At 42.8% G+C, this 23,482-nt stretch overlaps 1 protein-coding gene and 1 long non-coding RNA gene across 8 annotated transcripts in view; one reads left to right on the top strand and one right to left on the bottom strand.

Moving 5' to 3' along the window:
* Positions 1-23,482, bottom strand: part of LOC118369377 (fibroblast growth factor receptor 2-like) — a 114,265-nt gene that overhangs the window by 72,213 nt on the left and 18,570 nt on the right. For 5 of the 7 annotated variants that reach the window (XM_052498274.1, XM_052498275.1, XM_052498271.1 and 2 more), the window contains exons 3-5: positions 17,086-17,355; positions 16,427-16,501; positions 1,793-1,962 (exon numbers count right to left, since the gene is read on the bottom strand). In XM_052498274.1, the coding sequence (XP_052354234.1) occupies positions 1,793-1,962; positions 16,427-16,501; positions 17,086-17,355 (515 nt within the window). The remainder of the gene's footprint in view (positions 1-1,792; positions 1,963-16,426; positions 16,502-17,085; positions 17,356-23,482) is intronic. The other 2 variants (XM_052498276.1, XM_052498277.1) reach the window with 2 other exon arrangements.
* On the top strand, positions 18,059-20,605 carry LOC118369437 (uncharacterized). Its single transcript, XR_004822602.2, has 3 exons — positions 18,059-20,046; positions 20,183-20,251; positions 20,406-20,605. It is a non-coding gene; the product is annotated as an uncharacterized LOC118369437 (long non-coding RNA).

Here is a 23,482-nt window from a genome sequence, read left to right as displayed (position 1 = left end):
TATTTTCAGGACAAATAAATCAACTTACTAACTGTTATCTTATAAGTACCACAGAGGCTGTAGTGAAATGATTAAGAAACTTTCTCTCCAGACTTCCTCTGTTGGAACAAAAAATGTCAATTTGGAATATATATATTTAAAAAAAAACTGTAGTGCAATTGTATCAAGTCTCCTGGCCTTTTTTTTAAAGACATTTTTAAAATATATTTAGAATATTGAATAGAAATAGAATACATATAGATGTAGAATTGAAAAATATTGAAATCAAAAGTCTTTGAGAAAAAAACCTTCAGGACTACATTTGCATTTACAGTTGAATCCTAGGTCACCTCTTGGGTGTGTTTAATGCTTGGGCGGTTTTCAGATTGTCATGCCTTCATACCGACCTTCTGCCATCCTGGGATATTCGGTAAGGCTCATGCCTCTCGTCATTGTGTGCTTGTAAACAAACTGTGACTGGGAACTACCGGTAAGCTTCATAATGTAAAATAATGTGACAGGTGCAGATATTTACTTAAAAAGTAGATACAGGGCAATAAATACATCGCAGTGCTTGAGGCGTCACTACAGATCAAGGTTCGATCCCAGGCTGTCACAAACGGCCATGACAGGGAGTCCCATAGGGCGGCGCACAATTGGCCCAGTCCGGGTTAGGGGAGGGTTTGGTCGAGGGGGCTTTACTTGGCTCATCGCACTATAGCGACTCCTTGTGGCGGGCCGACGCTTTATTTAAACAAGTAAAATATAAAGTTTCAACAATATTGGCGGTATTGAAAAACCATCCCGTGGCTATTTCTGCAGGTCTAAAATGCTTCTTATTATAATTTCTGTTCGGCATCAGACACATTTTTTGCTTCAGTTGCATTTCTTCAATTGGACGAGAACTCATGAATGGGCATTCTATCAGCAGACAGCACTCTAACTGGTGTGTAGCTACTTTTCTTCTGTACTTTTCTCGGTGTAGCCAACTTTTCTCCGGTAAAATGCTAGATTAACTTCAAACAAAACATTAGGAACTTTCTTCTACATTCTTTCTATGATAAATATGAAGGCCGTGAGTTACACTTCTGTTGTCATCTGATGAAAATTAAGCTATTTTCTACCGAATGTGTCGCACTATAGTTGCATGCCCCTGCTCACTCTATTGAAGAAGATAACACTTGACTTTATATAAAACACGGGAAATGGTTTAAAACGGAGATTTCTTGAAGATCTGCATTGTGAAAATGCACATTTTGGAACTCTAACGTGAACCCTGATTGTACCAATTGTTGTTCTCTTAATTTGTGTCACTTTCTACTTGCTTACTGTCTATGTGACCTAAAGTTTTACTGTATGTTTGGGTTTTCTAATTGGGGGAGTTGGGAGACATTTAAAGCTGGGGGAGAGAGAGTGAGTAAAATGTCCCATCGAGAGCACACACACAGATGTCTGAGTCCAATTTCACACCAGCAACCCTGCCCTCCCCCCTCCTTTGTCTCCAGTGATGGTGTAGAGGGGTTGGGTGATGTGATTAGCGGATTTTAAGAGCCAAACGGGAAGGGCAACAGTCTGCATCAAGATCAAGAAGCAGAAAATAGCATTGGAAGAGTAAATCCTTTCTAAAATCCTTTCAGTTCACAAGCATTTCGCTTACACCCGCAATAACATCTGCTGAACACGTGTAAATGACAAATAAAATTTGATTGATTGAAATGTAAACTCGAATTGAAACATTTAACAACATAGACTCATTCCAAGACACTAGTCGTGAGAAACTCCGTGCATGCTGCAGCGCAGGGTTCTCGCGTACCTTATACCCGCCCATGCGGTCCTCCTGTCGGAATGGTCGGCTGTTCTTCAGCCAGCGCATCTTAGGACGTGGGTTGCCCCCGGCAGCACAGCGGAACTTGACTGTGTTGGCAGCAGGCACCGCGTGCAGCCTCTTCTCCATCTTCTCCAACATCGTCCAATAGGGCGCCCCTAAAGAAAAGACACGACCAATCAAGTCATATTCTGTCCATTCTAAACCCAATAACAGAATTATAGCAAAACAGGAACATGTAACATATTATACAGCTAGTGCATTTTGTTCAGGCTTTAGACTGAAAAGGTTACTCAATGGAGCTCTGCTGCTTCGCCCTATTTCTCATAGGGTTTTTAGCCTAGTAATGAGATAGTGAGATAGAGAGAGGCCCCAGACGGTGGAGGGGGGGGTGCTATTCACACATACCTGGCCCCCTTCACAGCACAGGGCTGTCTGGATAATACAACTCAGCCATTAATTCACAGGCTACAGCCCTAATGGCACCCTATTCCCTATAAATTGCACTAAATAGAGAATAGGGTTCCATTTGGGACATGGCATGTGTTACAGGATCAGCTTTAAAAATTGCAGATAGATGGTGGCTACATCAAAGTAATTGTCTGCATCATTTCCAATCCCCTATATATTTTGGGGGATGATGATGAGATTCTTGATGAAAACCTGCTCCAGAGTGCTCAGGACCTCAGACTGGGGGGAAGGTTCATCTTCCAAAAGAACAACGACCCTAAGCACACAGCCAAGACAACGCAGGAGTGGCTTCGGGACATGTCTGTGAATATCCTAGAGTGGTCCAGCCATAGCCCGGACTTGAACCCGATCGAACATCATCTGGAGAGACCTGAAAATAGCTGTGCAGAGACACTCCCCATCCAACCTGACAGAGCTTGAGAAGATCTGCAGAGAAGAATGGGAGAAACTCCCCAAATACCGGTGTGCCAAGCTTCTAGCTTCAAACCCAAGAAGACTCGAGGCTGTAATCGCTGCCAACGGTGCTTCAACAAAGAATTGTATAAAAGGTCTGAATACTTATGTAAATGTGATATTTGAGTTTTATATTTTACACCCAAACTATGTTAGAAATATTTATTTCTTGCACAGAATAGAAAAAGTCAACTTTTGTACCATGGGAGATAGTAGATTGACATAAGCTAGTGCTTTTGCTGTTCGTTAGGTCTATTCATCTTGTTGGCTGATGAAAAGTACATGTGTACAGTTCTTCCAATATCTTCAATATCAGAATTGGATAACAACTTGCCCAGTTGTTCCCGATTTTCTGTGTTCACTTCTAGCCTGTGAGAAAGACCCAATCACGTGACAGAGAGCCGTTGAGAGGCAGAGGTGCTTTGGAGCGCCCAGCCGGGAGAAGGGAATAATAATTATTATATTCGGCCCTAGGGCACAACAGAAAAAGGCTGTAACTACCAATTGAGGAGAAAAAAAGGGGTACAAAAAAAATTGGATATTAAAATCTAAATCTAAACATATAGCCCAGAGTTTGTATCACAACTAAAGTTACATAAATAACTCTAAATTAAGCATATAGGAGTACCAGTTTCTTTGTTAGTCTATCAACACAGAATAACTGTATGTGCGAACCCCCAAATTGTTTGGAGAAAATATCCTTTCTATTTTATTCAGCTATGTTCAATTGTATTCTTCATAATATAAAATCATGCCATTTAATCCTAATCAAATCTTGTCTGCTAAATGAACTAGTGTATCCCACAGCCATAAAGCACAGCCAGATCAGGGCCTAACATAACGACAACTCAGAGCATGCTATTCTGTTCTTCTGAAAATGACTGCATGCTGTATTACATGGATTTATTAGACGTTTTAAAATGTAGTTGTTCCAACGGTCTGCATCAGTGGCTTGTAGGCTATGCATGGAAGCCAGGAGAAGCTAAATGTGTTTGTTAATTAATGGGTAATTACCGTGAGATCCAAAACATTGCCACCTGCTGAACGCACCCCAGGTTGTTAGCTATAGCTAGTTAATAAGAGAGCATGACTGAACAAGGTGTAGCCTAAACAAATGGTTAATGGTCCAGTCCGAAAGTAGCCTAGTTTAGAACGGCCCGCGATATGCTTTGTGAACGTAAAATGCGGCCCGCCAATGCACGATAGACAGAAAAAAACAAAGCGCTCGTATTAAGGGTCATGTCTTTTGAACGGTAGCCTTAAGGGCTAGAATCAAGCTGTTTTCTCTGAGGAAAAGTGGGAGGGTTGGGCAAGACTACAAATTCAAAAACATACTTTCCTATAGACTACTCATTGGAGAGAAATAGCTTGACTGTTGTTTTGCTATTAATCTCAATGCTGCTATTGTTTTTATTTCATAAAGCAGCTTGTGTTTCTTAACCAGGCAAAGGGTAGCTGACGAGAAAGCTGATGGTTAGCTAAGGTGAAGCAAGAAAGTAGCCTGCTCGATGTGTATAATCGGAAGCGGAGCCGGAGCGGAGCTTGTCTGCCCACACTCATCACTTGTCTCCAGCAGCTCAACAGCTGATAAAATCAAATCAAATTTGATTGGTCACATACACGTGTTTAGCAGATGTTATTGCAGGTGTAGCGAAATGCTTGTGTTTCTAGCTCCGACAGTGCAGTAATATCTAACCATTTCACAACATATACCCAATACACACAAATCTAAGTAAAGGAATGGAATTAAGAATATATAAATATATGGATGAGCAATGTCAGAGCGGCATAGACTAATATACAGTAGAATAGAATACAGTATATACATATGAGATGAGTAATGCAAAATAGGTCAACATTATTAAAGTAACTAGTGTTCGATTTATTAAAGTGGCCAGTGATTTCAAGTCTATGTATATAGGCAGCAGTCTCCAATGTGCTAATGATGGCTATTTAATATAGGCTGTGCCAGGTGTGAGGCGTCCTTCCCACTTCTGAAGAGAACTGTGCTGCTAATATTGTGCTTATCACCGAAAGCTCTTCATCTCTCCAAAAACTCATGTCCAGTCCACTTAGTAGTCATATTTTGGTCACAGAGATCATTTTGTCTCGTCTCGTTTTAGTCAACTGAAATGAAAAACATTTTTTGTTTCGTTATATTTTTTTCTGGTCTATTTAGTCAGTTATAGTCTCATCAATTGCCACTGACAAATAGGTGTGTGACTAATATTTTAGTCACTAAAAGCAAAACAAATTAAATGGTTGGTGGAAATATAATTGGTTATTCTAAGCACTGAGGTTAATAGAGTATATGAACATGGTTTCCAGAGAAAAGTGATATATTATTTGGTATCTGGAAATGTAAACTGTCAGATTCAATAAAACTCTAATGTTCTAAGACTGAGTGGAATTTATTTGAATTGCATTGAATAACATTTTTCTTCCTGTCCCTCAAACTCAAATTCTACATCCTGTTGGCCAATTCAATTCGAATTTCAACTCTTGAATTGAATGGGAGTCAATTCAACATTTCTGAAATGAGCCAAACCCTTGCTCAAATTACAATTTTCATCCTCCTGTCACCGGAGAAGATATGTATGTTGGGGAGAAGGAATATTTATCGCCCGTAAATAATCATTATGTTCAGGAAGGGGAATTTTTTTTTCATGTTTGTTGTGAGTGAGCAATGTTTGGTTTGTAGAGGGTAAGTTACCCACACACTGATCACGGTCCATCATTCAAACACACCCCCATTGGGACATATGTGACTCATTTCAGGAAACTAGGCTTTTGTCGCGCGTCACAACTTCACAGGAGAGCAATTTGAACATAAAATGTGTTTTTGGCCAGAAATGCCTCCTGGAACATGTGAACATTTATGTGCCTTAATAACAAACTTGTAAGCCATCTGTAACTTATACAACTTATACAATTGCTAAATTATGAGCCTAGTTGATTAAGCCATGGAAAAAGTCAGCTACCTTCCCGCTAGCCATGATTGCCTGAGACAATGAGTGGGCCGGACATGCCGAGAGAGAAGTTTGGATTGGTCTGCCATGTAACACACTTCTGTCTATAACATGAGTGGGTCAGTATATGTAGGTAATCCTTTCTAATGCGGCTTTTTTTTTTTATATCACGTAGTAGAACTGAATAAGTGTTACTCTCCACTTTCTGAAGGACCGAGTTTTGAAATCAGTGGAATTAGAGTATGATAGCTAAGGAGATAAAGAAAAGTATGTCCGTTTGATTGCAAATATGCACAGAGTCGAAAAGAGAACACACAGAAGGTTGTTGTATAAAACACCTGTCTCCGGATTACATCTTCAAACTAAGGGCAACCATGGCATCTGTGACAGAGAGAGAGATGCGTCCATCCATGTATACAGTTAAGAGAGTCTAGCTAGCTACATTTTCAGATATTACACGCTTCTAATTTTGTCAGAAAGTCATTTTCATTTCAAGTCTTCTGTTAGCTAGCAAGCTAACATTATCTGGCTGGCTCGCTAGCTAACGTTACATGTATGATCTGTGTAGTAATATTATTCGTATCTCAGAGCCATTTGCATTGCTAGTTATTGCCTAATGTTAGCTAGCTAACATTGAACCTGCTTGGTTAGCTACCTGCAGATACAACAAGCACAGTAGTAAAGTTATGAGTTGGGATTATGATTCATTGTTTAGCTAGCTAGCTAGCTACATGTCTAAACAAAAGACAGCACTATACAAGTAACCATTTCAGTAGAATGTTCATGATGTCACTGCAAAAACTGTCATTAGACGTAGCTGGTAAAAGCGCAGAATAACTGACAAATTTACGAACACTCAACACCCGTTGAATATGGCCGGTGTCAGTAAGCATTGGCAAAAAAGCTTGATTAAATTGTTGCCAGCAGCACAGTTGCAGTCACCAACACTCATAAAAACAGCCTAACCACCTCTGCTGGGGCAAGTAAAATGGTCAGAGTGAGCTGTTCTCTCAATTGTGTCTGGAAGTAGCTAGCAAGCTAGCCAACGTTAGCCGGTTAGCCTGGGTGCTTGACTGCTGATGTTAGGTCACAACGCTCTAATCAACCCTACTCCTCGGCCAGAGCGTCCAGTGTGCACTCCAAACGCGCCAAGAGCGAAACACTCTGACAACACTCGAACGCCCAGAAAACCCTCTGGCACTCCAGATTAAATTTACGAACACACCGTAGTAAACCAGCCTTTAGTCTTTAAACCTTTGGTTGTTTACTACATAGCCTCACGTGAGTCCTTAAAGAGATGGGTGGGACTAAAGCTTAAGAGGGTGTGAACGAGGCTGAATGGGTGTAGACAAAGAAGAGCCCTCCAGTATCTGTACAAAAACATTGAAGGATCATTTTCTCAAAGGTGATTTTACAAGTTTATCAACTTTCAAAGCATAATTACTTTCCCATTGTTCGTCAACTGTAGTGTATGATATACCAGTTTGTAGCTGTGTCTATGCTTTTATCCAATGCAAATTTTGCTACGTAAGACCGAATCGAGCCGGTCGATCACATATAGAAAATTAAGAACACCACTCTTCTGTTTGGCCTACATAACTGCAGCTCATTAACCCCATATCTCTCCACCCCTCCCTCCCTTTCTTTCCCCCCCCCCCCCTGGTCTCTCAGTCAGCTGTAGTTCACTGAAGACCCTTCTCTTTATCTCCCTCTCACGCTCTCTCTCTCAAACACTACTTAGTTTCTCTCTTTTTCTCTCTGCACCTGGGAGAGTGATTGCATAAGCAGATGAACTCACTGAGGAAGAGACATTTGGAGCAAAACAACAAGACAACCAATGGCCACCCCACCATCACTTCCTATATCTCTTCGACAGGAGCAGGGAGAACATGGGGAACACTCCAGGGTTACACTGGCTTTGAGACACTCCTGACCTTGCTTCAATCAGATTGACCACTGAGGGAATGGACAGGAGTTTAGCCTTCTTGTTCTTGGGCTTCTGCGCTTCCCTTTCCACCCTTCTCTCTCTTCCCACTCCTCTCTCCCTTTCCCGCCCACCAGTGCAATCGGAATACTATCGGAGTCAGTCACCTCCCATAATTTTCTCTGGCATGCAAACTGAGCAGCACACATACTTTGATACAGAAGTAAACCATGCTCTTCCTTCCGGGATGAACTAACACACTATAATTAGGCTGGTTAGCTTCTCTTCAGCCCCTTTCCTTCACTCGCACTGTCTCCACCTCCTCTTTCCATGTCTCCCCATATTCTCTATCTTTCAACTCGTATTTTCTGTACAGACATTCAGTATTCTCTCACGTTCATCATCTTTCCCTCTCCATCTTCTTCTCTTTTTCAACACTCCGCCATACAGACAGATTAAGGTGGTGTATGCCCCCGTCGGGAGCTCGTCTCTCTCGGGTGAACTATGACCCTTAAGCCCTCTGGATCCGGACAGCTCATCTCACTGTTTACTCTGTGGCATTCTAGGGGTAAGCCCATGTTATTCTAGAACAAGAACGTTACTGTATATTCAAAATGAGAAGTGAGGCACAAACATAAGTGGCAAATCATAGTACTAATTGCTTAAAGTTGTAACACGAGGGCATGAAATCCACAAATTTGCCCAATACTATAGACATTAATTTAGAAGTACAATACTAGAGCTACATATATACAGTACATAGGTCAAACATAACAAAACAGCAAATTATATTAGACTTTTATAAAATTGAGGCATCAAATCCAGTAATTTTACCTCAACTGTCCGGTCGACGTACCCTACAGATGTGTCAAACGAAAACAAACGGGAGCAATTAAGGTTGATCTCCTTAACAGACCAGAAAACAACAGAACCAATGGGACTGGAACCCCACATCCACTCTGACCTTCTACTGACGTCAATGCTCCCCCGAAAAACAAAGCCTTCAACATGATCCTTCCGCTGGGCCTTATTTGTTTCCTCCAATCACGCACAACCTCCTGATGCTGGGCAGTGGGTACAATTTAGCTCGTAACTTTTTATCCTTGAATTTTTGGGGGGGCCGGGTTGTGATTGTGTTGTGTTGTTGTTCAATGTCTTTTTTAGAAAGTGGAATAAAAGTGTTCAGAATAGAAGCTGAGGCAGACACTGAAACCTAATCCCCCCCCCCCCTATGTCATTCCTTTTTCCCCCTCCCATACCTCCACATCCCCCCTCCAGAAGTGGGCCAGGGAACAGAGCTCCACAGCGTACACAGAGAAGTGCTGGTGCTGATCCAAACCAGAACGCTGTAGTTAAAGGCCTCAACCTTCCCCTTTTTTTCCCTTTTCATTTTCCTCCACTCTTCCCTCTTTCTTTCTTTTTTATATTCCGGGTTTTGAAATCATAGAAAAAACAGCAGGAGAAAATTGGACAGAGCTGCCAAAACAGCTGTTACTTTGTTTTCAAACAGCTTATTACCACCGGAATTATAATTTTTTCCTCTCCATTTTCCTCTCCTTGCAGAGTTCCTATCCACCGTATTAAATGGATTGCAGGTAATTACAGTCGGCCCTAAAGGGGGGTTCAGCCCACAGTGAGGCAGGATGCCTGTGGAAAATTTTAAGAAGATGTGGAGGCTCTCATCTTCACTTTAGCCCTGTGACACACACACACACACACACATTCATTGCACTCGGAAAGTATTCAGAAACCTTCCCCTTTTCCACATTTTGTTACGTTACAGCCAAATTAATCAAATTTTTCCCCTCATCAATCTACAAACAATACCCCATAATGACAAAGAAAATATTTAAATTTAAAAAAAAATGTTTGCAAATATATATATTTTTTTTTAAACGGAAATATTTACATAAGTATTCAGACCGTTTACTCAGTACTGTTTTGACGCACCCTTGGCAGCGACATCAGCCTCTAGTCTTCTTGGGTATGATGCTACAATCTTGGCACAGCTGTATTTGGAGAATTTCTCCCATTCTTCTCTGCAGATCCTCTCAAGCTCTGTCAGGTTGGATGGGGAGCATCGCTGCACAGCTATTTTCAGGTCTCTCCAGAGGCCACTCCTGCGTTGTCTTGGCTGTGTGCTTAGGGTCGTTGTTCTGTTGGAAGATGAACCTTCACCCCAGTCTGAGGTCCTGAGTGCTCTGGAGCAGGTTTTCATCAAGGATCTCTATGTACTTTGCTCCGTCTCTCTGTACTTTGCTCTGTTTATTCCCTCGATTCTAACTAGTCTCGAAGGCCCCTCCGCTGAAAAACATCCCCACAGCATGATGCTGCTTCACCGCTTCACTTGGTTTCCTCCAGATGTGACGCTTGGCATTCAGGCCAAAGAGTTCAATCTTGGTTTCAACAGACCAGAGAATCTTATTTCCCATGGTCTGAGAAACCTTTAGGTGCCTGTTGGCAAACTCCAAGTGGGCTGTCATGTGCCTTTTACTGAGGAGTGGCTTCCGTCTGACCACTCTACCATAAAGACCTGATTGGTGGAGTGCCGCAGAGATTGTTGTCCTTCTGGAAAGTTCTCCCAACTCCACAGAGGAACTCTGGAGCTCTGTCAGAGTGACCAAATGGTTCTTGGTCACCTTAGTGACCAAGGCCCTTCTCCCCCGATTGCTCAGTTTGGCTGGACGGCCAGCTCTAGGAAGAGTCTTGGTGGTTACAAACTTCTTCAATTTAAGAATGATGGAGGCCGCTGTGTTCTTGGGGACCTTCAATGCTGCAGAAATATTTTTGTACTCTTCCCCAGATCTGTGCCTCGACACAATCCTGTATCAGAGCTGTACGGACAATTCCTTCGACTGCATGGCTTGGTTTTTGCTCTGATAGGCACTGTCAACTGCGGGACCTTATATAGACAGGTGTGTGCCTTTCCAAATCATGTCAAATCAATTCAAATGTACCACAGGTGGACTCCAATCAAGTTGTAGAAACATCTCAAGGTTGATCAACATAACAACAAAATGTGGAAAAAGTGAAGGGGTCAGAATACTTTCTGAATGCACTATACACTCTCACACACACACTACACAAAGCCCATCCCCCATCAGGTCCCTAACCCAGTCCAGATGAGAGTTTACATAATGGATGAGTCCAGCTGACTGGCTCCTTCGGGCCTGACAACCTGAGAGATTCCGGCTACAGCAGGAATGCTAGGAATTCTTCTTCCCTAGAGTGCCTAGAAGGGCTGATAGAGATATGGCCTGACTACCCCAGGTGCTCCCGACATAAAAAAAATACAATAGTATACGATGGTATAAATACAATAGTAATAACTGTAGTGTTTTGCTGACTGTAGTTTTTACTGTAGTATAATGTAGCTCCTGAGTGGCGCAGCAACCTAAGGCACTGCATCTCAGTGCTAGAGGCGTCACTACAGTGATTGGGAGTCCCATTGTGCGGCACACAATTAGCCCAGCGTCATCCGGGTTTGGCCGGTGTAGGCCGTCATTGTAAATAAGAATTTGTTCTTAACTGACTTGCCCAGTAAAATAAAATAATGAAGAAAAAAAAGTATACTGTAGTATTTACAGTTAACTATAGTATAAATACTGTAGTAAAATAAAACTCTAGTATATACTATAGTAATTCAGGTAGTGTTTTTTCAGATTGTAGTATACTTTAGTACTTACTGGTGTTTTTGCAGACTGTACTATACTATAGTATTTACTGTAGTGTTTTTGCGGACTGTAGTACACTGTAGTATTTAGTGAGTGTTTTTGCGGATATTAATGTAGTATTTACTATACGGTCTTTCTTATATTATCTTTAAAATAGAAGTGGAGGCCTTTTCCTTTAGGAAACCTACTGGAGAAATATGAAAATAAAAAAAACATTTTCCATAACCTGTAGGTACAGTGCCTTTAGAAAGCATTCATACTCACCCATCTAATCACAATACAAAGTGAAAACATGTTTTTAGAAATGTTTGCGAATTTATTGAAAATGAAATACACTAACATTTAATTTAGATAAGTATTCACACCCCTTAGACAATACATTGTAGAAGCACCTTGGCAGTGATTGCAGTGTTGAGTCTTTCCGGGTAAGTCTCTAAGAGCTTTCCAAACCTGGATTGTGCAACAATTGTCCAGTATACTTCCAAAATGTTGATCATGGCTAGACAACCATTTTCAGGTCTTGCTATAGCTTTTCAAGTAGAATTTGCAAATACTTTTTTTCATTTTGTCTGTCATAGTTGAAGTGTACCTATGATGAGAATTACAGGCCTCTCATCTTTTTAAGTGGGAGAACTTGCACAATTGGTGGCTGACTAAATAATTTTTTGCCCCACTGTATTTAAAGTCACCATTGGCCTCATGGTGAAATCCCTGAGTGGTTTCCTTCCTGAGTTAGGAAGGCCTGTATCTTTGTAGTGTCTGACACAGGAGGTTGGTGTAACCTTAATTGGGGAGGATGGGCTAGTGGTAACGGCTAGAGCAGAATTTCTGGAATGGTGTCAAATACCCCAAACACATGGTTTGAGGCCATTCCATTGGCACCTTTCCAGCCATTAGTATGAGCAGTCCTCCCCTCAGGATCCTCCATTGGTGTCTGAAGATATATTGAGAGACCATCCAACGTGTAATCAATAATTTCACCATACTCAAAGGGATATTCAACATCTGCTTTTTTTTTTTTTACCCATCTACTAATAGGTGCCCTTCGCGAGGTATTGGAAAACCTTTCTGGTTTTTGTGGTTGAATCGGTGTTTGAAATTCACTGCTTGATCAAGGGATCTTACAGATTGTATAGTGTTAAGTACAGAGATGAGGTAGTAATGTTAAACACTATTATTGCACAAAGAGTGAATCCATGCAACTTGTTTTGTGACTTGTTAAGAACATTTCTGCTCCTGAACTTATTTAGGCTTGCCATAACAAAGGGGTCAATTTGTAAAAATGTGAAAAAACATCATTCCAATTTGACATTATAGGATATTGTGTGTATGCCTGTGAAGAAAAATCTAAGTATATACAGTCGTATTTACTATATAAAAATGTATTTTTTCGCAGACTGTAGTGTTTTTGCGGTCATTACTGTAGTATTTACTACAGTGTTTTATTTCAGGATAATACAATAATATGTACTATATTACAACATTATATAGTAAGTACTACACATGATCGAGAGATACTACAGTATGTAGTATAGTATTCCACAGTATACTACATTTTATTATAGAATTCTAAACTGTAGTCTTTTTGAATGTGGGTCACAAACACCCTCAGAACAAACATACATTCACAGCACAAACAGACTCCCAGACTAAGTACATACAGAGGAAGGCAACGGTATAGCTGATACCTCGCAAGGGATTTTAAATAATATAAAATAACCAGATTAGGCAATATACATACAACACAACTGTCTTCTCTGTTTCCCGTAGAATTTCAAAAAGTAACTTTAGTCATGATGACATTTGATCTCATGGTCGATAGTCCAAGCCTTTGCCCCCAGTTCCACAACAGTGTTATCATATAACAAAGAGGTCGACAGAGATGGCCGCCTCGCTTCGCGTTCCTAGGAAACTATGCAGTTTTTTGTTTTTTTTACGTGTTATTTCTTACATTAGTACCCCAGGTCATCTTAGGTTTCATTACATACAGTCGAGAAGAACTACTGAATATAAGATCAGCGTCAACTCACCATCAGTACGACCAAGAATATGTTTTCCGCGACGCGGATCCTGTGTTCTGCCTTACAAACAGGTCAACGGAATTGATTCCATGCAGCGACCCCAAAAAAAACGACTTCGTAAAAGAGGGAAACGTAGCGGTCTTCTGGTCAGACTCCGGACACGGGCACATCGCGCACCACTCCCTAGCATTCTTCTTGCCAATGTCCAGTCTCTTGACAACAAGGTTGATGAAATCCGAGCAAGGGTAGCATTCCAGAGGGACATCAGAGACTGTAACGTCCTCTGCTTCACGGAAACATGGCTCACTGGGAAGACGCTATCCGGGGCGGTGCAGCCAACGGGTTTCTCCATGCATCGCGCCGACAGAAACAAACATCTTTCTGGTAAGAAGAGTGGCGGGGGCGTATGCCTCATGACTAATGAGACATGGTGTGATGAAAGAAACATACAGGAACTCAAATCCTTCTGTTCACCTGATTTAGAATTCTTCACAATCAAATGTAGACCGCATTATCTACCAAGAGAATTCTCTTCGATTATAATCACAGCCGTATATATCCCCCCCAAGAAGACACATTGATGGCTCTGAACGAACTTTATTTAACTCTTTGCAAACTGGAAACCATTTATCCGGAGGCTGCATTCATTGTAGCTGGGGATTTTAACAAAGCTAATCTGAAAACAAGAAACCCTAAATTTTATCAGCATATCGATTGCGCAACCAGGGGTGGTAAAACCTTGGATCATTGTTACTCTAACTTCCGCGACGCATATAAGGCCCTGCCCCGCCCCCCTTTCGGAAAAGCTGACCACGACTCCATTTTGTTGATCCCTGCCTACAGACAGAAACTTAAACAAGAGGCTCCCACGCTGAGGTCTGTCCAACGCTGGTCCGACCAAACTGACTCCACACTCCAAGACTGCTTCCATCACGTGGACTGGGACATGTTTCGTATTGCGTCAGATAAAAATATTGACGAATACGCTGATTCGGTGTGCGAGTTCATTAGAACGTGCGTTGAAGATGTCGTTCCCATAGCAACGATAAAAACATTCCCTAACCAGAAACCGTGGATTGATGGCAGCATTCGCGTGAAACTGAAAGCGCGAACCACTGCTTTTAATCAGGGCAAGGTGTCTGGTAACATGACCGAATACAAACAGTGCAGCTATTCCCTCCGCAAGGCTATTAAACAAGCTAAGCGTCAGTACAGAGACAAAGTAGAATCTCAATTCAACGGCTCAGACACAAGAGGCATGTGGCAGGGTCTACAGTCAATCACGGACTACAAGAAGAAACCCAGCCCAGTCACGGACCAGAATGTCTTGCTCCCAGGCAGACTAAATAACTTTTTTGCCCGCTTTGAGGACAATACAGTGCCACTGACACGGCCTGCAACGAAAACATGCGGTCTCTCCTTCACTGCAACCGAGGTGAGTAAGACATTTAAACGTGTTAACCCTCGCAAGGCTGCAGGCCCAGACGGCATCCCCAGCCGCGCCCTCAGAGCATGCGCAGACCAGCTGGCCAGTGTGTTTACGGACATATTCAATCAATCCCTATACCAGTCTGCTGTTCCCACATGCTTCAAGAGGGCCACCATTGTTCCTGTTCCAAGAAAGCTAAGATAACTGAGCTAAACGACTACCGCCCCATAGCACTCACTTCCGTCATCATGAAGTGCTTTGAGAGACTAGTCAAGGACCATATCACCTCCACCCTACCTTACACCCTAGACCCACTCCAATTTGCTTACCGCCCAAATAGGTCCACAGACGATGCAATCTCAACCACACTGCACACTGCCCTAACCCACCTGGACAAGAGGAATACCTACGTGAGAATGCTGTTCATCGACTACAGCTCGGCATTCAACACCATAGTACCCTCCAAGCTCGTCATCAAGCTCGAGACCCTGGGTCTCGACCCCGCCCTGTGCAACTGGGTACTGGACTTCCTGACGGGCCGCCCCCAGGTGGTGAGGGTAGGCAACAACATCTCCTCCCCGCCTATCCTCAACACGGGGGCCCCACAAGGGTGCGTTCTGAGCCCTCTCCACTCAACGTCAACAAAACTAAGGAGATGATTGTGGACTTCAGGAAACAGCAGAGGGAACACCCCCCTATCCACATCGATGGAACAGTAGTGGAGAGGGTAGCAAGTTTTAAGTTCCTCGGCATACACATCACAGACAAACTGAATTGGTCCACTCACACTGACAGCGTCGTGAAGAAGGCGCAGCAGCACCTCTTCAACCTCAGGAGGCTGAAGAAATTCGGCTTGTCACCAAAAGCACTCACAAACTTCTACAGATGCACAATCGAGAGCATCCTGGCGGGCTGTATCACCGCCTGGTACGGCAACTGCTCCGCCCTCAACCGTAAGGCTCTCCAGAGGGTAGTGAGGTCTGCACAACGCATCACCGGGGGCAAACTACCTGCCCTCCAGGACACCTACACCACCCGATGTTACAGGAAGGCCATAAAGATCATCAAGGACAGCAACCACCCGAGCCACTGCCTGTTCACCCCGCTATCATCCAGAAGGCGAGGTCAGTACAGGTGCATCAAAGCTGGGACCGAGAGACTGAAAAACAGCTTCTATCTCAAGGCCATCAGACTGTTAAACAGCCACCACTAACATTGAGTGGCTGCTGCCAACACACTGTCATTGACACTGACCCAACTCCAGCCACTTTAATAATGGGAATTGATGGGAAATGATGTAAATATATCACTAGCCACTTTAAACAATGCTACCTTATATAATGTTACTTACCCTACATTATTCATCTCATATGCATACGTATATACTGTACTCTATATCATCGACTGCATCCTTATGTAATACATGTATCACTAGCCACTTTAACTATGGCACTTTGTTTACTTTGTCTACATACTCATCTCATATGTATATACTGTACTCGATACCATCTACTGTATGCTACCCTGTACCATCACTCATTCATATATCCTTATGTACATATTCTTTATCCCCTTAACTTTTTGCTGAGTTCACATATTGCCCACAGGCCCCCACTACAGAAGACAATAGTCATGGCCTCTGCTGCCCACACTGTCCCCACAATACTATGCCCATACTCACTTATCTGCTCTCCGTCCGCCCCCACGTCCTCCGATCGCTCTGTGTCGTCCTCATCGTCCCCAGACGAGATGGCATCTGTAGAGATGACCACGGTTACTTACTGCCATCACTGGCACCCTCAGGAACAGCTGCAGCCAAACATATACACTCACACTGCTAAAAAGGCACACACACGCATGCACACTACTACAGTACACACACACATGCTCACTGCAGCACATGCTCATACGTGCACTGATGTGTTGAGGATCTGGTGATGTAATATTGACATTTACATGAGTCACTAACCTATGTAAGAAAAGCTAAATGACTATAAATTAACTACATGAACCAACAACAAAAAAAACACCCAGTCCACAGCCCTTCCATGGCCATTCCCCAACTACACCATTGCAAAGGCAGCACCGCCTCCCAAGAACAGGGATGTAGGTGCAACTCGAACCCTCACAGGTAAAGTAGCTGAAGCCACATTGCAGTCCAGCGACTATCCACTCTGCCTACACTGACTGTCCTTTTCATGACACAGCGTATGTGTAAACCAGAGCAATATAAAAGCATACTGTAAGACCTACACCATGCCCTTGTCCTGCCCTGACAAGCTGGCCGGCTGACTGGCTGGTTACTCTCTGTCCTGCCTCCTTCATGGCACCCTGACTCACCTGTGACGTTCACTATGAAGCAGAGCGTGTCGCTGCCCTGAGGGCCCACAGTGCTGCACGCGTACAGCCCAGAGTCCTTGGGCGTGGCGTCGCGGATCTGCAGAACCTCCTGTTCTATCAGGGTGCGGTTGTTGGCCCCCAGAGTGGAACCATCCTTAGTCCAGGTGATGGCCCCGGGCTCCCCAGCCAGAAGGCAGCTGAGCTTCAGCAGTTCCCCCGGGTGCACCGAGCACACGGTGGGCTTAGAGATTTGGTATTTGGTCGGAGGCTCTGCAGAGCGAAGGAAGGGGAGGAGGAAAGTGAGGAGGGTTGTGCACAGAAAGGAGGTTGGAAACTCAGGGGAAAAGGTGGGAGAATAAGAAATAAGCAATAGTCTAAAAAAACACATAACCCCATGGATGCACTTAAATCAACATCATGCCAAGAGGAGCGATACAGTGAGAGAGAAGAGGCCCAAACACATCTTAAAACCATAAATTAGGACATCAACCCCATAACCCCTTGTGGATCCATCAGTCAGCCCCACTCTAAACATTATCTTGTGTTGGGTTGTACTTTCATGAGTAACGCATGCAGTTATGGCCCAAAGCAGAAGGTAGAGAGTGGAAAGTGGTGTGGAGGTGGAGCCTGTAAGAATAACAACCAATAATTGTGCCCAGACAGATAGACAGACAGACCTCCCTTTCAGAAGAAATACCAGGCAGCCAGTGTGAAACAGCAGGGAAAGCCAGATACCTCCAAAATGAAAATATATACAGTACCAGTCAAAAGTTTGGACACACCTACTCATTCAAGGGGTTTTCTTTATTTTTACTATTTTCTACAATGTAGAATAATAGTGAAGACATCAAAACGATTAAATAACACATATGGAATCGTGTAGTAACCAAAAAAGTGTTAAACAAATCTAAATATATTTATTTTTTGCCTTGGTGACAGCTTTCCCCACTCTTGGCATTCTCTCAACCAGCTTCACCTGGAATGATTTTCCAAAAGTCTTGAAGGAGTTCCCATATATGTTGAGCAACTTGTTGGCTGATTTTCCTTCGCTCTGTGATCCAACCATCTCAATGGGGTTGAGGTCAGGTGATTGTGGAGGCCAGGTCATCTGATGCAGCACTGCATCACTCTCCTTTTTGGTCAAATAGCCCTTACACAGCCTGGAGGTGTGTTTTGGGTCATTGTCTTGTTGAAAAACCAATGATAGTGACACTAAGCGCAAACCAGATGGGATGGCGTATCGCTGCAGAGTGCTGTGGTAGCCATGCCGGGTAAGTGTTCCTTGAATTCCAAATAAATCACTGACAGTGTCACCAGCAAAGCACCGCCGCACCATCACACCTCCTCCTCCATTCTTCACGGTGGAACCACACATGCGGAGATCATCTGTTTACCTACTCTGCGTCTCACATGGCGGTTGGAACCAAACATCTCAAATTTGACTCATCAGACCAAAGAGCAGATTTCCACTGGTCTAATGTCCATTGCTTGTTTCTTGGCCCAAGCAAGTCTCTTCTTATTATTTGTGTCCTTTAGTAGTGGTTTCTTTACAGCAATTCGACCATGAAGGCCTGATTCACACAGTCTGCTCTGAACAGTTGATGTTGAGAGGTGTCTGTTACTTGAACTCTGTGAAGCATTTATTTGGGCTGCAATTTCTGAGACTGGTAACTCTAATGAACTTATCCTCTGCAGCAGAGGTAACTCTGGGTCTTCCTTTACTGTGGCGGTCCTCATGAGAGCCAGTTTCATCATAGGGCTTGATGGTTTTTGCGACTGCACTTTCAAAGTTCTTGACATTTTCCGGATTGACTGGCCTTCTTGTCTTAGAGTAATGATGAACTGTCGTTTACCTTTGCTTATTTGAGCTGTTCTTGCCATAATATGGACTTGGTATTTTACAAAATAGGGCTATCTTCTGTATACCACCCCTACCTTGTCACAAGACAACTGATTGATTGGCTCATTAAGAAGGAAAGAAATTCCACAAATTAACTTCTAACAAGGCACACCTGTTAATTGAAATGTATTCCAGGTGACTGCCTCATGAAGCGGGTTGAGAGAATGCCAAGAGTGTGCAAAGCTGTCATCAAGGCAAACGGTGGCTACTTTGAAGAATGTCAAATATAAAATACATTTTGATTTGTTTAACACCGTTTTGGTTACTACATGATTCCATAGGTGTTATTTCGTAGTTTTGATGTCTTCACTATTATTCTACAATGTAGAAAATAGTAAACATAAAGAAAAACCCTTGAATGAGTAGGTGTGTCCAAACTATTGACTGGTACTGCAGTGCATTACTTTTGACTAGAGCCATATGGGACCAGAGCCTTACTTTGGAACTATGTGCCCTGGTCAAAATTGGTGCACTATATTGGAAATAGTGTGCCTTTTGAGATGCTACCTATACGTTGACACGGGAGTGAAAATTAATTCCTGTCCCGTCTTGTCAAATTTTTCCCAGTACTGTCCTGATCCTGCAACAGTTATATAACCCCGGGTACTTCCCTATCCTATCCCGATCAAAATTCACTCCCATCCTGTCCCGTGCTAATTTTTCCACACATAAAAAAGAAATAACTTCCTGCTTCAGCTACTCGTCTGTCTGTCCCCTGCTCTGCATGTGTGTAGCCATAGCAACTGCTCCGTTTGGCTGCTGCATATCACTCATAAATAAGACACTTGCCTGCACACACAGCTGATAACAACCACATTACGTGATTTTGGCATTGAAGGCAGCCCTTCTACTTACCCAGAGTCGGATGAACTCATGGATATGGAACGTTGGGTCACGATTTCGAAACATTTGACCTCAACAAGATTAAATGCCGCACATATCTGCCACCCTACTCTTTACCTCAGATGGCATGGGTTTAGTTAAATACGCAAACAATTGGGCTTGACCGGTAACGTTGTTGGTACTAGAGCAGCTATGCCGCTTCAGGCCGCTTGTCCCCGGTTTGTATTTGATTAAACCGCTGCATTTTTTTACAAGCCGTGTAATCCGTTTCTTCATTGTCAAAGACATCTATCAACTTTAGCAAAAACATCGCTCTATCCTTTTAATGACTCTAATGTTAGTGATGTGTCCTAGGCTGCAACGAGACGTTGCAATTCCTCTCTTGAAGGCTTCATCATTCCCTGACGTCCGTTGGCATCTGAGGTAAAGTAGTGACTGGCAGTGGCTACAACTATATTCGTTTTTTAAATTTTTTTTTATGAAATGCATGATATATTGTTAACCCCCCACCCCCTGTACTGCCCATTCCTGTGGACTGTCGATCCTGACAACTTCACTCCCATTCTTGTTCCCACAGCTGCATGGATTCAATTCACCTTTCTGAACGCATTACGAGCGAGCATGGAAAACCATTAGGCTAATGGTTTAGACACTGATATGATGGCAATGTAAATTGCATATTGCAATGAGAGAGAGAGAGAGAGAGAGAGAGAGAGAGAGAGAGAGAGAGAGAGAGAGAGAGAGAGAGAGAGAGAGAGAGAGAGAGAGAGAGAGAGAGAGAGAGAGAGAGAGAGAGAGAGAGAGAGAGAGAGAGAGAGAGGATTCTCTGGATCAACTCAGTCTATGGATCTCAACACTCAGCAAAACCCTTTTATTGTAAAAAATGTAAAAAACTTGGCAGAGGTGCAAGATTTTTGGATGTTTAACGATGAGCAAAACACTGTGTTTGTGTGCGTGCATGTCTGTGCATGTGTGTTTCTCAGGAAAGGGGCTGAGCTGGGAAAGATAAAAAGGATTTAAGGGGAAAATAAACTCCCAACAACAAGGAAAACAATTATTAAAATCTCCAGTTCTGTGTGTGTCTAAAGTGTATTTTGGCTGACTGTCTACATTTGGCTAATTGTACACTAATATTTACAGGCATAGTTGATGAAGATTACTTTATTGGTCGGTCGCATACAAACTGACATTTTTCTTCCCACGTTTTTTATTTATTTTATTTTACCAGGCAAGTCAGTTAAGAACACATTCTTATTTTCAATGACGGCCTAGGAACAGTGGGTTAACTGCCTGTTCAGGGGCAGAATGACAGATTTGTACCTTGTCAGCTCAGGGGTATGAACTTGCAACCTACGCTCTAACCACTAGGCTAAACCCAACCCCTCCGCAAGACACACATACATACAGTATACAGCTTTTTGGAGATGTACAGGGGCTGACACACTGGGCGCCCGAGGAGCTGTTGTTGTGGTAGGTTAAGTGCCTTGCTCAAAGGCACAATGGCAGGCAATGACATATAGGACTTGATACCCTTCGGTTGCCAGCTAATTTCCCACCAGATTTTTCCAGCCGGACCCAGGATTCAATGCAGAAACCCTCCGGTTGCTGGCTTTCCTCTCTAACCGCTAGGCTACCTAAAACCCCAGGTATAGAAGCATTCCCTACCATTCCTGTGCCTCAGCACAACTTTTTCTCTTTCCTTTACTCCTGAAATAATACTCCTTTCCCTCTCTACCCAACACCACCACCCAGTGTGTTTGGTCTGGAGAGGAGTGTGTGTTGTTTGATGGGGGCTATATTCAGCACCTTTGTTTTCCCTGGTAGTGGGGGCCACTCTGTAATAAGAATTTGTTCTTAACTGACTTGCCTAGTAAAATAAAGGTAAAATAAAAATTTTAATTTAATAGTTATTGAATAAATAAAAAATAAAAAATGTAATTTAATAGTTATTGAATCTGCGTTTCCCTCCATTGTGTAATCAAAGACTTTGGAAAGAGCTGTTGTGTTAGCCTGTTGCCTGATTCAGGCCTTGGCCTCAGTTAGGGAGCTAGGCCTCTCTCTCTCTCTGTCTGTTAACACAGAAGAGAGAAGAGAGAGAACGGGTGTACAGAAAGCCGATATGCACAGAACTGAGAGGGGATGGTCATATACTACACATATACTATGACAGGGACCATGCATTGCACACACCCAGAATGGGTGTTGGGAAAATGAAAGCAGAGATGGAGGGTAAACTAAGAAGAAGAACTGGGAGGGGCTCCCTCACTCCAAATAGTGGTACTTCGAAAGGCATGCTTAAGTGTTACTTTTAGGTGTTCTATATCAATTAAATTTCAATTTAAGGGCTTTAGTGGCATGGGAAACTTATGTTAACATTGCCAAAGCAAGTGAAGTTGATAATAAACAAAAGTGAAATAACCAATACAAATGAAAAGTAAACATTACAAAAATAATAAAGACATTTCAAATGTCATATTATGTCTATATACAGTGTTGTAACGATGTGCAAATAGTTAACGTACAAAACCGCTTTGTGTGCATTTTGTCCCTCTCCATGAAGGCCTCTCCTCCCTCATTCCGCTCTTTCACGTCCTCTTCCCCTCCTCCTGTCCTTTTCCTCCCCCCATGACACTGTTGACCTGACCCTGATCCCATCGCTAAACCTGTTGACACCTTCAGGATTCCCAACTATTCATGTGAACCATGGGGACCACCACAATCACACCTTGAAACACACACACACACACACACCCACCAGGGTTTCTGCCAGGAAAAGTCGGCGCCGTCCAAATGACTGGTAAGATTTTCATTTATCGGACATTTGAGAAATGTACCGACGTCCATATGCATTGGGTGCGTAACCCAAGCAGCCAGCGCCATCAATAACCAAGGGATATTTGCTAGATGAGCCACATTTACAGTATGTGTCCTTAAAAACAGCCTATAACTTAATTACAAAAACACTATTCATTGTGTTTCAATGTCTAGCAAATTGCAAAACTTTAAAGCCAATTGTTTTATTGGTTTTTACTTACCTAAAACAATAATTGTCCACCTCATGGTTCAGCTGTCGGAGATTTGAGCCCTAAATGCATCAGGGTATTGCATGCATAGGCCTATGGTCGTAGGCGTCCACTATATGATTTTAATATTGAAAAATATGTTTAAAGGAAAAGAAGCCTAGGTCTAGCCCCAGAAAGAGAGAGAGAGAGATGCTGGCTTCATGCTATGACACCGACATGCATTTCTTTATCCTTGTCAGATACAGTGATTCTTCCTTTAAAAGTTACGAGCTTGTGTCGCGACCGTTAGTGGTAGATGGTGGCATTCTGTCATTGCACCATACTATCGCAAGGGGCAGTTAGAGCGCTGATCTATCGATAGTCTAAACTGTGGCAATTAATGGAGGCATTTTTTAGTCTAATAGTCTCTCCTCTGGCACTAGAGTCCTGCATCAGGCAACAACAACAACAAACTGTTTGTGGTCCTGGAGTTAAAAGAGAACTTGGGTATATACAATGGGGGATTTTCACTTGACATGTGGAATGAGGAATTTCGAAAAATACGCACAGTGGGCTTTTGGTTTCTCTCCCTCTAAAAACAGAAACAAATCATTCTAAATAACAAACTGGCTTTATTTACATATAGGTAAGA

This window comes from Oncorhynchus keta, chromosome 36, assembly GCF_023373465.1.
Source record: "Oncorhynchus keta strain PuntledgeMale-10-30-2019 chromosome 36, Oket_V2, whole genome shotgun sequence".
Taxonomy (NCBI): domain Eukaryota; kingdom Metazoa; phylum Chordata; class Actinopteri; order Salmoniformes; family Salmonidae; genus Oncorhynchus; species Oncorhynchus keta.
The sequence above is the reverse complement of the archived record's forward strand: the minus strand, read 5'-3'. Positions and strand labels throughout refer to the sequence as shown.